We start from the raw sequence: 16,913 nt of genomic DNA, 5'->3' as shown, positions 1-16,913 counted from the left end.
CACATACATACACATCAGCTTTACCCTGCATTTATCAGTCTGTTGATTTCTGCAATAGCCACCACAATTATTCCCATCACCCCTCAGTTCACTTGGACACATATCACTGACTCACTGCTTTGGCTGTTTGCAGCTCCTTCTCTCCTGGACTAGCTGCTATGCTGTACAACAAACAGGCCATTCGTGCTATTTATACAACGGTGGGTCTAATCCTGAATTCTGATTCGTTTAAACCACATTCCAGCCGGTGTCTATTTAATCAATAAGGCCCGAGGAGGTATGGTATATGGCCAATATACCACAGCTAAAGGCTGTTCTTAGACACAAAGCCTGGACAAGAGCCCTTAGCCATGGTATATTGGCCATATATCACACACCCCCGAGGAGCCTTATTGCTATTATAAAATGGTTAACAAAGTCATTAGAGCAAGAAAAATGTATGTTTTGTCACACATGTGGTATACGGTCTGATATACCATGGCTTTCAGCCAATCATCATTCAGGGCTCGAACCACCCAGTTTATAATCCACAAGTTACCACCGGTTAAATCTATGATGTTAGAATGCCTGTTTACTATGTTCCATCTGACTGCGCAATCCACTGTCTCATCAGCCCAGCCAGGCAATTTATAAACTTGATCTCCACTTTAAAAAGCATCTAGACATTATCTCACATTTTCTTGAGACTAACATTTCATTTTCTATATAAACTTGCTATTTCATTAGTGTTGGCCATTCATAGGAAGCAGGTGCGTGTAACTTTACACTGGCCACACAGGCAGCTGCTGAGAAAGGGAAGGCCATTGCGTGTCGAACCGGCATTCCGTTTCTCTGCGGCGCCTTGATTTGTTATGGTGTGGGAAATACACTGGGCTGCTCTGCTGTGCTTTTGGCTAGTAGTAGTGCAGATGAACTACAGCTTCTGTGCTGCTAATACACATACACACACATACTCCTACTTGCACAAACCAACACACACACTCACACACTCACTCAAATGATGTCTGACGTCACTTCTCCTCTGTTCTGGTAGTTCTGGAACAGTCCTGTTTTTTTTCTGTCGTCATTTTAGTAAGCTGTTTACCGGGCTGTAGGCCACCTTTTTGGTCGCAGAGTTTGTAGTGTACCAGTTTCACAATCTGAGTCTTCCTGGCTTGTGTGTGTGTGTGTGTGTGAGAGATATGTCACAATAAGCCTCTTCCTGTTGTCATTGGGCGGTGACAGATTAGTGCAGTATGTGTGAGTTGAGTCAAGGAGGTAATTCATGTACTTGAGGGACAGACAGTGAGCCAATAGAGAGAGAGGAGATGGAAATGGGCTAACTGTCTTGTCTTAAAAGAAGAGGGTGAATGGCCTTGTCTACTGCATGTGTACACACACACACACTCACTCTCATGTTTCATTCTTGTCACATACGCACACAAACAATAACACTGATAGAACACGTTCCATATTTAATCTCACACTCCGTCTCGCTCCATCTTACTCACTCACTCACACAGACACACACACACACACAGACAGACAGAGCTTCCGTTCTATGATATAATCGGAGCCAATGGCAGACAGGCTGTTCCCTCTGTTCTTTGGCTAAGTGTCCTTTATCAGAGATCCCATGATAAGTGGGAGAAGAACATTGCTGGCACTCTGGCCCTGTCCCAAACAACACAAACTAATGGCTTTGTCCACTTCTCTCATTCCCTAAAATTGGAGGAAGAGGCTTCCTCTTTCCATTTGATGTAGATTGAATCAAAACCCAGCTGTTCGGTGGACAGGTTTTGCCAATCGCCAGACTTTTTCCTAAGTCTATTTTAGTTTCCACCTCTTTGTTTACCAGAGTCTGAATTGGGTGCTTAGACTTTGATTATCATATAATTTTGTTACCTTGACTTAATCAAGGTATTATCTTGCATTTCAAAGACCTCTCCGCCACCATTCCTCTCACCTTTATTCTTTTGAAAAAGCGTTGTTCCTTAGCAGTGTCAGCCCAGCCAATAAGCAACATAAGCAGAGGCTTTTTGGGGGGGTTTTATCCCCGCCCCATGGCAAAATGTGTAGAATGGCAATGAATCCCTTTGAAAAAGGTCTCGATATGGCATCGATATGTGTCAGAAACAGTTATTCTAGTATCAAAAAGTGTAAGTACTACAAAGTGTAAATATGATAATAGTCTCATCTAAAACAAAGATTGGAAGATCCGTACGTCACAACAGGTAAGTGAAGGTTGGATTTTGATTTGACGATGTCCGTTTGGTCACTAACATGGGGGGAACAGCTGCGGTGATTGCGCTCTATTCAATAGCGTACAGTGAGACACACCTGCCCAGCAGCTCCGACTCTGTTTACATGAGACAGCACGTCGCACATTTCTTTTACTTGACAAATACTGAACCAAACACCTTAGATGTAAAATTGCGCAACTTAAACATCCTCTGCAAAAACGTCTAAATTAATTACAGATTTCTTGAGTTGTCTTAGATTAATTCTGGGGATTTTAAGGAAGTGAAATAGGCTTCCGTGTCTACAGTGTCTCATGGGGGACAAACATCATTAACCAATTGCAGAAACGGTCAGGAAATATGCCTCCAAGACTGAAATCTTGTTTTTGTAATGAGCAACAGAAAAACGAGCCAATCGGCGTGTTCAGTGGCTCTTTTAAAACGGCACATTTCTCTCCACCGCCAAGAGGTGGGCCACTAAATGTTTTGCCTGCGAGGTAGGGGGGCCCCCAGGCAAATCTTGCTTATGGCCCCCAAAAGGCTAGAGCTGGTCTTGTTCCTAAGCTTGTCTACCACTGTAAGGGTGGAATCATATTGAAAAGTCTCTTAGCTACTGCGCGATGCTAACTTGGTTATCAATTGGCTACATAAGCATGATATTAACTGCTGTACCTTACCTTCTCTGTGCCATATGGCAGATGGAGACGATGAAGAAGGCGTACCACGGGGCCTGTAAGGAAGAGAAGCTGGCCACCAGCCGGGAGAACAACAGCAAGCTGGAGAACAACAGCAACCCTGAGGCTCAGAAGAAACTGCAGGACAAGGTGGAGAAGTGCCAGCAGGAGATGGAGAAGGTAGGGATGGGGGTGGGGGGTTACACTGGTGTAAAAACATCTCTGCGTGGACATGTGTTTTATGTCTGTTGTGTGTCATGGCTGGAATGTGACCATTTGAGTATCCTGACAATATGGAGCAAATGTTTCAGCTCCGTATGTCCGTCCATGTGTGTGCTTACCTGTGTGTATGTTTCCTTACGTGTGTGTGTGTGCGCTTCCCTGTATGATCCTCTGGGTCCCAGACTAAGGAGCGCTATGAGAAGTCTCTGGAGGAGCTGGACAAGGTGACTCCCCAGTACATGGAGAACATGGAGCAGGTGTTTGAACAATGGCAGCAGTTTGAGGACAAACGCATCACCTTCTTCAAAGCACTTCTGCTGGAAGTCAAGCATCACCTCGACCTCTCCACCAATCACAAGTAAGACCCCTCCGCCTCTCCACCAATCACAAGTAGGCTAAGACACCTCCACCAATGACGGTTAAGACCCCTCCACCTCTCCATATCAATTCCAAATGGACCCCTAGCCTCTGCATCCTAACCTTCATAGCTTTATTTTCCTTCTGATTGGCTGCTATTCAATCCTCTTATATCTACGGGAGTGGTTAGGGAGTAGGTGATAAGGGTCCATTTGGATTTGAGGCTCTACAACCCAGATCTACCTAGAGGGGGGGATTTGGGATTGGACATGGTTCACCATCCATCATTAGGGATATGCTGATGTACTCTCTCGCTCTCTTTCTTTCTCTCGCTCTCCTGTCTTCCTCTTCTCTCCCTCTCTAGATTCCAGACAGTCTACCATACATTGGAGGACACTATCTCTGCTGCTGACGCTGAGGAGGACCTCAAGTGGTTCCGCTCCAACCACGGTCCTGGCATGCCCATGAACTGGCCCCAGTTTGAGGTACGGGATGAGTGAGAAGGATGGGAGAGGAATGGGAGAGAGACAGAGAGAGGGCTTTAGCTCCAATGAACTGGCCCCGGTTTGAGGTACGGGGAGAGGGGAGATGAGGGAGGAGGAATGGGAGAGAGACAGAGAGAGGGCTTTAGCTCCAATGAACTGGCCCCGGTTTGAGGTACGGGGAGAGGGGAGATGAGGGAGGAGGAATGGGAGAGAGACAGAGAGAGGGCTTTAGCTCCCATGAACTGGCCCCGATTTGAGGTACGGGGAGAGGGGAGATGAGGGAGGAGGAATGGGAGAGAGACAGAGAGAGGGCTTTAGCTCCAATGAACTGGCCCCGGTTTGAGGTACGGGGAGAGGGGAGATGAGGGAGGAGGAATGGGAGAGAGAGGGGTTTAGCTCCCATGAACTGGCCCCAGTTTGAGGTACACGTATTGGGAGAGTATTGAGGAAATGAGAGATGGGAGAGAGAGAGTGGCTCAGTGTCAGTGAACGGTTCTGAGTTTGAGGTACATGGTGAGGCAGAGAAGTTATTACATTGGTATTAATAACTCAACAAGATTTATGGCTCTGTGGAAAGATTCCATTGGAACTACTCTTCCCACTCTGCCATTTCTCCCTCCAGGTTAGGGGTGTCTAAGTCATTTTGCCTCGGGGGCTGCATTTTCTCTTCGAGGTCAGAAGGGTCGCGCTGAAAATGCTATTTCCATGTCGTCAGAATTTTCAAAAAATAGTCCCCAATTAGATCTGTTGCGGTGACCGTATTACCGCCACACCAGCGGTCACAAGTCATGAAGGCAGTCAAGTTCCACGTGATCGTTTAGTCACGGTAATAAGGATCTCCAAGCTCTGATGCTGCTGATGGCATTAGTAGCCTACCAAAGTGGTTGTATTCATTTAGGATCTATCGCATCCCACAACTGTCCCAGACTATGTTTGGAATATTTATTTCTCACACAGAATAGAATAGGTAAACTTGTGTACTATGGGGGATAGTAGATTGACATAGGCAGGTGCTCTTGCTGTTCGTCAGGCCTACTCATCTTGTTGGCTGACGAAAAATAAATGTGGACAGTTCCAATATCTTCAATATGCACCTTGGAATTGGATAAGGATGTGCGCTGTTGCGTCCCCCATATGTCTTTCTTCACTTGTAGCCTCTGAGAAAGAACCGATCACATGATGGAGCGCGCAGCCCTCCGGGAGAAGGGCACAAAGTTTTTGGGGGTGCATTACGGCCACACAAAGGGGATGCCACCATGAAATTCTAGGCATTATCAAGTGCTTGTCAAATTGTGAATGAGTGGCTGATGTAGTGTGTACAGCCTGCGCAAAAAACAAAGCAGCACTCATGCCTTTCGAGCGACTTTTTTCAAATCATCATTAGAGTCGTGTCTTGCGTCAAAACGTATAGCCCAACGTTTGTAGAACAACTAAAGTCACATGAATAATAACTCTAAATTAAGCATATAGGAATATCTGTTTTCTTTGTTAACAGCTCAACATAGAATAGCCGCATGTGCGCACTCCCTCATCGCTTGGAGAAAATATCCTTTCTATTTTATTCAGCTTTGTTCAATTGTATTCTTCATACTATAAAATAATGCCATGGGATTCTAAGCAAATCTTGTCTGCTAAATGAACTAGTATAGCCAGATCAGGACCAAACATACGGACAACTCAGTATGCTATTCTGTTAAAAATGTTCTTCATATCATGCTTCTTTAGACCCGTCTAAAATAAATAAGGGTTTAATTGTGATGGTGTAGGCTATATTACATGGGGTTTATTAGACTTTTAAAATGTAGATGTTCCAAAAGGTCTGCATCAGTGGCTTGGAGGCTGTGTGTGGAAGCCAGGAGATGCTAAACGCGTTTATGTTAATTAACAGTCAATTACCGTGAGACCGATTTTAGTTATTTACTTGACAATCACCGGCTGATGAAATTTCGTGACCGCCACATCTACCCCCTATCCATTTTCAATATATTTTTTATGCTCCCTGAATGTCTAGTGGTTATTAGCGAGCTGGAAGGTCAAGAAACTGTATGAATGTAGGTCCATTGACTGTGCACAGTGATTATTAGCGAACTGGCCCGTCAAGAAACGATAAATATTGATCCATTATATTTTCTATATTGTTTCAATTTGGTTTTAGTCGTTTTAAAGTGCATTGAGTTCGTCAAGCCATTCGTAGAGTTTTACTTAGAGATGTCGTAAGGACATACTGTGACGTGCCGTACCACACAAAAGCCCATTGTGACAGAGTGTGCAATCTCCCCAGCATTTTTCTGTCATTTGATAGGAGACACACACACACAGACAGACACCAAACCTGTCTGTCTGGTTGTACTGAATAGTGACTTGTCTTCAATGCGCAGATCGTAACCAAGCTCTATCCAAGAGGAACTGATGGCGCTGTCACAGCATAAGGACATGGAGAATTATTCTGTTGGTGTCAAACCATGATACAAAACAGAAGATAGAAAAGCAAGATATGGAAGGGACACAATTATCTTTCTATATTACTCTGTACCGTGCTACACTCTGTTAATTTATCGCCAATGGGAAGTTGAAGTGTTGAGTCAGGTGTGTTAGTGCTGGGCTAGAGCAAATATGTGCCCCCTGGTATGGATTGAGGAACATTGATTTTGCACCCACTCTTATCCAGAGTTACTTTACGTAGGTTCATTCAGTGATTTAAAAACAAGCATTTGAGTGAGGTAGACTCTCTTCAGAAATCGATGTTCGTTGTGCTAGAAGAAGAGCGTTTAAAAGGACCATAACACAAACTCCACATCAACATAACACTAAATGAAGAGCAACGTTTATCACAAGACACCTCTTAATGATCACAGACTAACTGATACTGTGCTTAGATGTGTTCCTTTTGGATGTTAAAGCATTGTTCTTTAAATGGCTGTTCTTTACTTGGAAATAATGTTCCTGTCTTGTCCACACCCCTCCCTGCCCCCCCCTCCGTTTGACAGAATGTGGACTGGTCCCGCTCCTCTAGGTCCAGAAGGTCCATTGTAGTGAGTTCTGCCTGGGAAGGACTATTCTATCACCGTGGTTCCTGGGGGGAGGGTCATTTACCTCACTCTCCTTCCTCTGTTTGCGTTTTCTCTCTGTGTGTCTGTGTGTGTTCGGTTTATGTGCCTATTCTGGTCCTCCTAATGCTTTACGAGGAGCACCTGAAAACACACAAGGAAGTGCGAGCGCACACACACACGTCTGTCTGATGAATGGCCTCGTCACCACGTCTGTCGTGTATGACCCGTGTGGGGATGTGTGTGACTACCCCTCCCTTCCACCCCCTGTCTCATCCTATGGATGTTTGTCTTCCTGGATGTCTGTATTCCAGAAGACTCTTTCTCTCATTCAGAGTTCCTCTCTTTAACCTTTCACCCTATGGTGACCTCTGACCTTGTGTCAGCTCCTGTGAACCCTGCAGGGGGTCACATGTTGCCTGCCAGGTCGTGTGACATAATTTGACCCTAAGGGTTCACCAGTCAGGCCCTCAGACTGACCTTTGAACTTCGAGAACAACCCACTTGTTATATCTGTGGGAACAGGGAGTGACTTGGGAAAACATAGAACTATAAGTGAAATGTAACCTCTAGAGCTGTAGTAAGTCTAGAGCCCTCCTGAACACAGCCCCTATGTAACCTCCATAGAGCTGTAGTAAGTCTAGGGCCCTCCTGAACACAGCCCCTATGTAACCTCCATAGAGCTGTAGTAAGTCTAGGGCCCTCCTGAACACAGCCCGTATGTAACCTCCATAGAGCTGTAGTAATTCTAGGGCCCTCCTGAACACAGCCCCTATGTAACCTCCATAGAGCTGTAGTAAGTCTAGGGCCCTCCTGAACACAGCTCCTATGTTACCTCCATAGAGCTGTAGTAAGTCTAGGGCCCTCCTGAACACAGCCCCTATGTAACCTCCATAGAGCTGTAGTAAGTCTAGGGCCCTCCTGAACACAGCCCCTATGTAACCTCCATAGAGCTGTAGTAAGTCTAGGGCCCTCCTGAACACAGCCCCTATGTAACCTCCATAGAGCTGTAGTAAGTCTAGGGCCCTCCTGAACACAGCCCCTGTCCTTCTGTGGATAGTCCAATACTGCGACTCTATGTTAAAGTGTGTGTGTGTCTCTCTGTGGGCCTGCATTGGGACAAGGTTCTCCTAATGTTGGGATGAGGTTCTGTTGGTGTTGGTTGGGATGATGTTTTGATTCAAGCCCACTCCTTAGCTTCTGGTGGAGGTTTGTGATCGCTTGGTGCTATGTCTGTCTTTATGGTGATGGATGTGTTTTTCTTAACCACACACACACACACACACACACACACACACTGTTTCAGTACTCCACAGCCCTGGTCTTCAGTGTTTAGTCACAGCCTGAGAAACGTTTGCCTAACGTTACCTAGTGATTGTGCTAGTTAGAGCATCGGAACTTCCAATGAGTGTGCACTTGGGTGTAAGTGTGTGCATTATTTCAATGCTTGTCCTTAGTGTAGTATTGTTGCTAAGACAAGCAGTTTTAGTTACTAATGTTTGAACATTGATGCTGAGTCTGTTGAGCTGAGCATGTGACTCATGTTCATCTGTGTCCAAGGGTGCGTGACTCTAATCGTGTGTGTGTGTGTGTGTGTGTGTGTGTGTGTGTGTCAGGACTGGTCCATAGATTTGAACCGTACACTGAGTCGGCGAGAGACTAAGAAGAAGCCCTCCGATGGAGTCACCCTGACGGGCATCAGCCAAATGGAAGAGCAGCAGGCAGCCAAGAGCAGCAGCAGGTAACCACACACACACACACACACACACACACACACACACTGTCAGGAAGTGGGAAGACATTTCTCAAGGTGCAGTAGATAAACGTGTCAGAAGGCCAGTGAAAGAATGTCGCTTCCGATACTCTCTTACCACTGCTGCACACGTTCCACACAACACTTCCACATCTAAACATCATAGTTACTGTTCCCCCACAACAAGACTCTCTGCACACGTTCCATACACCACATCTAAACATCATAGTTACTGTTCCTCCACAACAAGACTCTCTGCACACGTTCCACACACCACATCTAAACATCATAGTTACTGTTCCTCCACAACAAGACTCTCTGCACACGTTCCATACACCACATCTAAACATCATAGTTACTGTTCCTCCACAACAAGACTCTCTGCACACGTTCCACACACCACATCTAAACATCATAGTTACTGTTCCCCCACAACAAGACTCTCTGCCGCTGATCGGGAACGCTGGTAAAGCATTCCAGAGAAAAGCCTTTGGAATGACGTCTTCCACCACTGAGTTGTTGCCATGGTCACAATAAACATTCCTGTAACAAGCCCTGAGAAAACAGAAGTGCCCCACTGACTGTAAAGGTTGCACACTGGTGAATTTATTCCAAACATGACCCAAGGTGTGTGTAGGGTGGGTACTGGGGGACTGTGTGTGTAGGGTGGGTACTGGGGGACTGTGTTAGTGGGCGCTGGAGGAGTGTGAGGGGAGTTAATGAGAGGAATGTGAGGCACGCAAAGCATTTGACCCTTTGTTATCCATCAGATGTGCATATTGCCAAACATGGGTCTGCCTCGCCCTACCAGCATAAGAGACACGTACTCTGTCACTTCTACTGTACAGTAGGCTAAATCTGTGTCTACAGGGGTGAAGGTGATGGGGGGTCGATCAAGATTAGTTGTACTTACAGTGGAAATTCATTTTCACTGCTCACGAAAACACAAACAATCGACTGAACAAACAATAGCCATATAAGGAAAAGGGGTTAAGAGTGAAATTCTTGTCTGGACTGAGATATAACTTCACTCCTTCCTTATCATGTTCATGCCTTGAGAGTTGGTCCACATTTCTGCGCTATAGCAAAATCAGAGATGCAACCACTACAAGAGATAGTACATCTATCTATCTAGCTATCCCGCTTAAAGGGATAGTATATCTATCAAGCTATCCCCTTTAAATTGATAGTTTACTGCTATATGGGCATTTTATAATTTGCTCACTTTAAAAGTTGTTTATGGGCAACTAACTATTGAGTAGTATGCTATATATATATATATATATATATATATATATATAGCATACTACTCAATAGTTAGTTGCCCATAAACAACTTTTAAAGTGGCAACAATGTAACTTTGGTTGGCAGAAGTCAGAAAAAAAACAGACAGGAGATGTTCACACATTCTTAATGATGTAATATTAGGTCTCAGACCAATATCAGACTGCTTTTTGGTGATAATACCAAAAAGCAGTCTGATATTGGTCTGAGACCTAATATTACATCATTAAGAATGTGTGAACATCTCCTGTCTGTTTTTTTTCTGACTTCTGCCAACCAAAGTTACATTGTTGCCACTGTTCAGTGTTTGTTTGGTGTTTTCAACTCCACTGAGAGAGATGTGGTTATCTCAGAGAGCGTGGCACCGTGACTGTCAATAAAGGTGTCCACAGTGCAGTGACATTGTGTTTGGACAGATGGCTAATGCGTGCCATGGTCCAACTGCACTGTAAACATACGGTGTACATACAACACTACAGTGGGTTTCTTGGTTGAAGTTGTCTCTAAGCACAGGTCTAGGATCAGCTTACCTTCCCCAAATCCTAATCTTAACCGTTAGGGGGGAATATAAAACTGACCGTAAATCAATGTCTAGGGTGACTTCATCATTCGTTCTCACAACAGACTAGTGAGGAATTCCAAATCTACCCCCAGCCTCTAACCCAAGGTACTTCTCTAGATAATATATATTTTTTGAAGATAGGTGTCACTAACAAGGTAATGCTTTGACCTAGCCAATCAGAGGGCAAAATGGAGCTATTGCCATATTGCTTAAACCAATCTGACCCTCTCAGATCTACCTGAAGTGTCTAGGGAAATGGGCTATTATATGGGTCAAATTCAAATTTATTTGTGACATACACATGGTTAGCAGGTGTTAATGCGAGTGTAGCGAAATGCTTGTGCTTCTAGTTCCGACCATGCAGTAATATCTAACAAGTAATCTACCAATTCCACAACAACTACCTCATACACACAAGTGTAAAGGAATGAATACAAATATCTACTTAAAAATATATAAATGAGTGATGGCTGAACGGCATAGGCAAGATGTAATAGATGGTATAGAGTACAGTATATACATATGAGATGAGTATTGTAGGGTATGAAAACATTATATAAAGCAGCATTGTTTAAAGTGGCTAGTGATACATTACATCAGGATGGCAAGATGCAGTAGATGGTATAGAGTACAGTATATACATATGAGATGAGTAATGTAGGGTATGAAAACATAAAGTGGCATTGTTTAAAGTGGCTAGGGATACATTACATCAAGATGGCAAGATGCAGTAGATGGTATGGCGTACAGTATATACATATGAGATGAATAATGTAGGTTATGTAAACATTATCTAATATAAATAATATAAAGTGGCAAGTGATAAATTGATTACATAAATTTTCCCATTATTAAAGTTGCTTGAGTTGAGTCAGTATGTTGGCAGCAGCCACTCAATGTTAGTGATGCTGTTTAACAATCTGATGGACTTGAGATAGAAGCTGTTTTTCAGTCTCTCGGTCCCACCTTTGATGCACCTGTACTGACCTCGCCTTCTGGATGGTAGCGGGGTGAACAGGCAGTGGCTCGGGTGGTTGTTGTCCTTGATGATCTTTATGGCCTTCCGGTGACATCGGGTGGTGTAGGTGTCCTGGAATTCAGAATGAATTCCTGGTGAAGAGTGTGACCGTTTTCTCAACCCCAGAGCGTATCAGCTGGGGAAAACACTGATAAAATGCTAGTAAAAGCATCAGTGAGATTGTATAAAAGGAATTGGTGAAGGTGTATACATGTTGTGTGAATGGAAAACTGGCCATTTCTTATTTGTTAACTTACCATGCTTATTTTGTGACTGTGTCCTAGTGTCACGATGGATGTCTGAAAACTATACGTAACCAGCTTTGCCTCGTCAGTTTCCTCAGACTGGTCGTGTGTTTTTTTTCTCCCACTGCTCTTATGGTCTATTTGATTGGTTATGGTTGGAAGTGTCACTTGTGTACAAGTTGTGTGTCCATTATGTCTTAAACCCTCATATCCGAAGGTTTTCGATTCGGCTTTTGGTATGTCAAGAAGCTGTCTGGATTCAAGGTGTGTATGTGTACGAGTATGTGTTTTGGGGTGTACGTGTGTGTGTCACAAATGCCTCTCTCCGTGTCTGTGTCGTCAGCCTGACTGTGCCCACTAGCACAGAGACGGTGGGTTCAAACCCCTTCGAGGACGACGACGACGAGGATCTCCAGGGGACCGTGAAGGAACAGCCCACTGTCGTCGTCAACAACAACAACAACAGCAGTCCGCTCAATGTCAAAAAAGTGGAGGAAGTGAAAACGTTGGTGAAAGAGAGACCCTCTCCCTCCTTTTCTTCCCTCTCTCCCTCTTCTTTTTTTTCTCTCCCTCAGTCTTTGGGTGAATTTAGTATTTTAGTGTCACACAAGTGTTTCTCAGGGCTGCACGTGTTGGTTCCAGCCCAGCACTAGCACACAGGGCTTGTTGATTAGCTGAGTAGTGGAACCAGGTGAGCTAGTGCTGGGCTAAAACAAAAATGTGCACTCATGAGAAACACTTCAATAAGACACTATTGAGGCACACCCTTTCTGTCCTCATCTGTATTTTCCCTTCACTCTTTCCTGTTATTCTTCCTCTCTTTTCCATTACTTCTCTTTTATTCCTCTCCTCATCTATCCTTGTCCCCTTCCTCTCCTCCCTTTTCCCTCTCTCCCTCTCTGTTGTCACCCTGCCTTTCTTTTTTTCTCTCTCTTTCTACCGCTCCCCTCCTCTCCCCTTCCCCCTTTCTCCTTCCCTCTCCCTGGCTAGCGGCAGGCTGTGTTACGGTGCATGGGCTCTCAGTGAGCGATCACACCAAACCTACATTAGTCATCACTCCTAACAGTGCCAAGTCCTGCAGAGCATTCTTTCTGCGTGTATGTGTGTATTTTTCCTGTCTGTGTTTACTTTACAGTCAGATCTGTTGCAAGTTGGAACTTAAAAATACCATTTCTATAGAATTTTGACTTTTTAAACAAAAGCCTGTCTTAAACTTGGTGAGGAAACCTATATTGGGTCCTGTTTTACATTAGGTCTGATATTGACTCAACGCAGGACAGAGAAACTAGCACTCATAAAGTCAACAGTGTGTGTCAGTTCCTGCTTTACGCCAGAGAGACTATGAGATGCCATAGGTGTCTGAGTGTACCAACTGCAAGAGTCTGACTGTAACCTGGCTTCCAGAGAGCGTGAGGATGTGTGTGTGTTTCATGGGTTTTCAGACTGGGGAAGAAGGGTGTTTGTTCATCTGAGTACTGTACATCTACCTCCCTCTAGTGGTGGATGGGGTGAACTCCAACCATGCTTTTGTACTGTACTCGTGTCATTGTGTTGCCTTACCTCAGCACTCTGTCTGTGTGTCCACTCCAAGTGGTGTCAAAGCAAACTCACAAATCCATTCGCCAACAAAACCTCACAGCATTGGTTTCTTAAAAAGGCATGTTTTTTTCCCCCCATTGGCTGATTTGAGAGAGGAAGGGGGAAACCTATAGTCTTTCAGTCTATGTATCCGGGCGGATTCGGAGATGCATTTGCTGGGCCTTCTACATGTTGTGCTGTACTCTACATTGGTGTTGTTATTTTTATGCCCCCCTCCCCTGGGCCCTATTAACTCTTTTTGTTTCCGCTTCTCTCGCCTGGCATGCTGGATTGTCCAATCGGTGTGTGAGCAGGGCATGATTGACAAGTAACATTTTCAAATTTCCCTTATGTTGATTGCTGCCTCTGTCTGTTCAGCTCCAGCAGTGTGGAGAAGTCGCAAGAGTGGTCGGATGAGGAGACTGGGGTGAACCCGTTTTCCATTGAGGACGCCAACGGCGATGGGAACCCGTTTGAGGTGGAGCCGGCGTCCTCGGGGGTGTCTGTGGCCGTGCGTGCCCTCTACGACTACGAAGGACAGGAGCAGGATGAACTCAGCTTCAAAGCAGGTGTGTGTGTGTGTGTGTGTGTGTGTGTGTGTGTGTGTGTGTGTGTGTGTGTGAATACACGAAAGACTATGCAAATGAAGAGACCCCTGCCCTCTCCCCCTATTCTCTAGTCTGCTGTCCTGTATGACTGCTAAGTGAAAGGACTGGATGTCTCCACCAGTCTTATTTTACTTGCCATGTCCTGTCAGATCAGTTATCAATGACAATTAAAACACAGAGAAAAGTGAGTGAGGTTGAGTCACAAATCCTTTTTGAAGCTGCTCAACAGAAAGACATGCTCATCTACCACCATCTTTCCACATAATCATCTGTCCATTCCTCCCTGTTTTCCTTTTTGTCCTGAAGGCGAGGAGTTCACCAAGATAGGAAACGAGGACGACCAGGGCTGGTGCAGAGGGCGCCTGAAAGACGGCGTGGTGGGCCTCTACCCCGCCAACTACGTAGACGACATCTAGTAATGACAGAGCGAGGGACGAGGAGGAAAACGAGAGAGAGGATGGGGTGAAGAGGAGAAAGAAAGTGGAGGAGATGGGGCAGGAGGGTGGGCAGGGCAGGCCTCGCATTCGCCCCTCTCACCCTACGTGGTAGAGGCTGGCCGCAGTGTGTGTGTGTGATTGTGAGTGAGTGAAAAGGGTGACAGAAGGAAGGGGTTTGCCCATGGAAGAGGATGATGTTGTAGCTCTCTCTGTTGTAGCTCTCTCTGTTGTATCTTCCTGGATCCCATGTCGTTAAGCACAAATCTTCCTACAACTACGGCCTGCTCTCATTGTCAGCCTTTATGATGGGACACCCAGTACAGAGTCTAAAGCCAGCTACAAAAGCAAATGTTACTTAAAGTCATTACTGTTACAGAAAACATATATAAAAATCTATTTGAAACATGTAACCTTCCAATTGTAGCTTGAAGTTATGAAGACGTTGAAAGAATAAACCGATTTTAAAAGATGTGAACAGACATGAGAGAGGATATACATGTGTCCCATTCACAAGGTCATTTTAGATTTGATTTGAAACTGATTGGAGACCTAAAACTAATCTCAGTTGAATCTTTTAATTCATTTTTGTCGTAGACAATTGGTGATACATATTTTTAGTTCTATAGATCTGATTCTATTGCAACACCAATTTGGAGTCCAGGATCCGATTTGGAAGTCTTATGTCGAAATAAGGGGAATTCGTAATTGCATGTTATTTCTTGCGCTGTTTTGAGTGTCCTTCACCCCATCCTTTTGACAGTAATCAAGGTTTTATTTTTTTCTACATGAAAGCCATTTGTCTGTAATATCAGAACCTATAACCCCGTTTTCTTATTTGACTTTTCAAATCTTTTGAGAAAAGGGCTTGGAATTCATGGCAGTGCCAGTTCAGAACAATTGTCTTTCTTATCTGATGCCTATAGTTCAGATTTGTCAAGTTTTGTCATGCCTTTTTTTTGTATTTTAAATCTGATTGTTTTGCTCAGCGAATAGTTGATGAATGAGAGAAACCGATATGATGAATTATATCCAGTTCTTCCACAGTCACCGACCAGCCTGGTCTCAGAGCAGTTCATATTATTCTGTAAATGCTCTGATACCATGTTGCGCCAGCCCACATTTTAACAATAAGTGACGCACTCAGAAGTTTTCCTGTAACCTTTACCCCTCAACTTTAATTGATTGTATATTCTTTAATTGTTTCATTGTATCGGCTCACCTATTGATTGTACACGTTTGCTGGTCATTTTAGTATCAGGGACATTCACCAGGGCACATAGGGCTCTGGCCAAACGTAGTACACTATATAGGGCATAGGGTGCCATTTGTGACAGCCGCTATTCACACAATTGACTTCACATTCTGTTGGTAGATTTTTACATCGTGTGGATGTTGTTGTTTTTCTTTCCACACTGAATGTTGGGCAATAAGGTGTCTCACTTGAAGCTAGGAGCTTTAGCTGTAGCTTGCACTGGATGTCCAGTTCAAAGCTTTGGGAGAATATACTTTTTTGTGCCCGCGAAACAATGTTGCACATTCAGCAATAACCACAGCTTTTACTGTTTTTCACAAACTAGAGGGTCCGATTTAATAAAAGTATGTTTGCATGTAAATAGCGAGGAACCTACGAACAAATTAAGCAGTTATAGATTAGGGAGTTGTGATTTTAAATTTCTATTTGGAAATCAAAGACTGTTAATTTATGAGATGCCGTAAGTGCTTTTGTTCTCTGTCAGATGAAATGCTGTGATTCGGAAACAAATCTGTTTGTACAATAATTTTATGTTTTATGGCAAATGTCTCGCGAATTTGCTGTATTGTTGCATTTGTAAATATAATTTAATATCTCCAGAGGGGCCAGAGCCTACTTATGATTAGTAATTGACAAATAACTGTGAGATTATATTTCTCATTTTCTTTTAAAAGTTAATGATTGACACACACACCCTTAACGCCACCACATGTGCATTACCAGTATTGGCAAACTATATCTGTTATTTAGGACCTATCCCGATTCCCATCTCTAGTATAGGTTTCTTCTATTGGGAGTTGACGATTTGGCTCTTACACTGTTGTGAGTGCATTCTTTAGCAAACACTGGGTTTGTGCATGATGCTCCTGGAAATATCCCCTACATTTTATGCCAACAACCGCATATCGAGAGGAAGATCGATTTGGTTTGATATTAGTTTTCTGTCAGTGTGAGAGGTTATGCTGTGCGTTTCAGGTTATGAGATGTATATCATTGGTTTCAGGTCATGCCATCAACAGAACACCGCAGCAGCTTTACTTGCACAACTCAGTTTGCCAATGTTGTCCCACAGCATACATTATAAATGAATTGAACGAAAAGAGAAGTTTCACTGTTGTCATTTCTTTTTTTTCTTCAATTAAATATACAGTATCAAGCATAATATAAAGAAA

At 44.0% G+C, this 16,913-nt stretch overlaps 1 protein-coding gene across 4 annotated transcripts in view; it reads left to right on the top strand.

Annotated features, from left to right (window-relative positions):
- The window catches only part of LOC115180571 (protein kinase C and casein kinase substrate in neurons protein 2), a 38,261-nt gene extending 21,420 nt beyond the window's left edge, over positions 1-16,841 (top strand). Inside the window, exons 5-12 of one of the 4 annotated variants that reach the window (XM_029742751.1) lie at positions 2,918-3,073; positions 3,298-3,473; positions 3,837-3,957; positions 6,945-6,989; positions 8,621-8,745; positions 12,210-12,371; positions 13,823-14,013; positions 14,359-16,841. In XM_029742751.1, the coding sequence (XP_029598611.1) occupies positions 2,918-3,073; positions 3,298-3,473; positions 3,837-3,957; positions 6,945-6,989; positions 8,621-8,745; positions 12,210-12,371; positions 13,823-14,013; positions 14,359-14,468 (1,086 nt within the window). In that variant the 3' untranslated portion in view covers positions 14,469-16,841. The remainder of the gene's footprint in view (positions 1-2,917; positions 3,074-3,297; positions 3,474-3,836; positions 3,958-6,944; positions 6,990-8,620; positions 8,746-12,209; positions 12,372-13,822; positions 14,014-14,358) is intronic. The other 3 variants (XM_029742752.1, XM_029742753.1, XM_029742754.1) reach the window with 3 other exon arrangements.
- Positions 16,842-16,913: the final 72 nt, after the last annotated feature.

Source organism: Salmo trutta, chromosome 40 (genome assembly GCF_901001165.1).
Source record: "Salmo trutta chromosome 40, fSalTru1.1, whole genome shotgun sequence".
Lineage (NCBI taxonomy): Eukaryota > Metazoa > Chordata > Actinopteri > Salmoniformes > Salmonidae > Salmo > Salmo trutta.
This window is presented reverse-complemented; position numbering and strand designations above follow the sequence as displayed.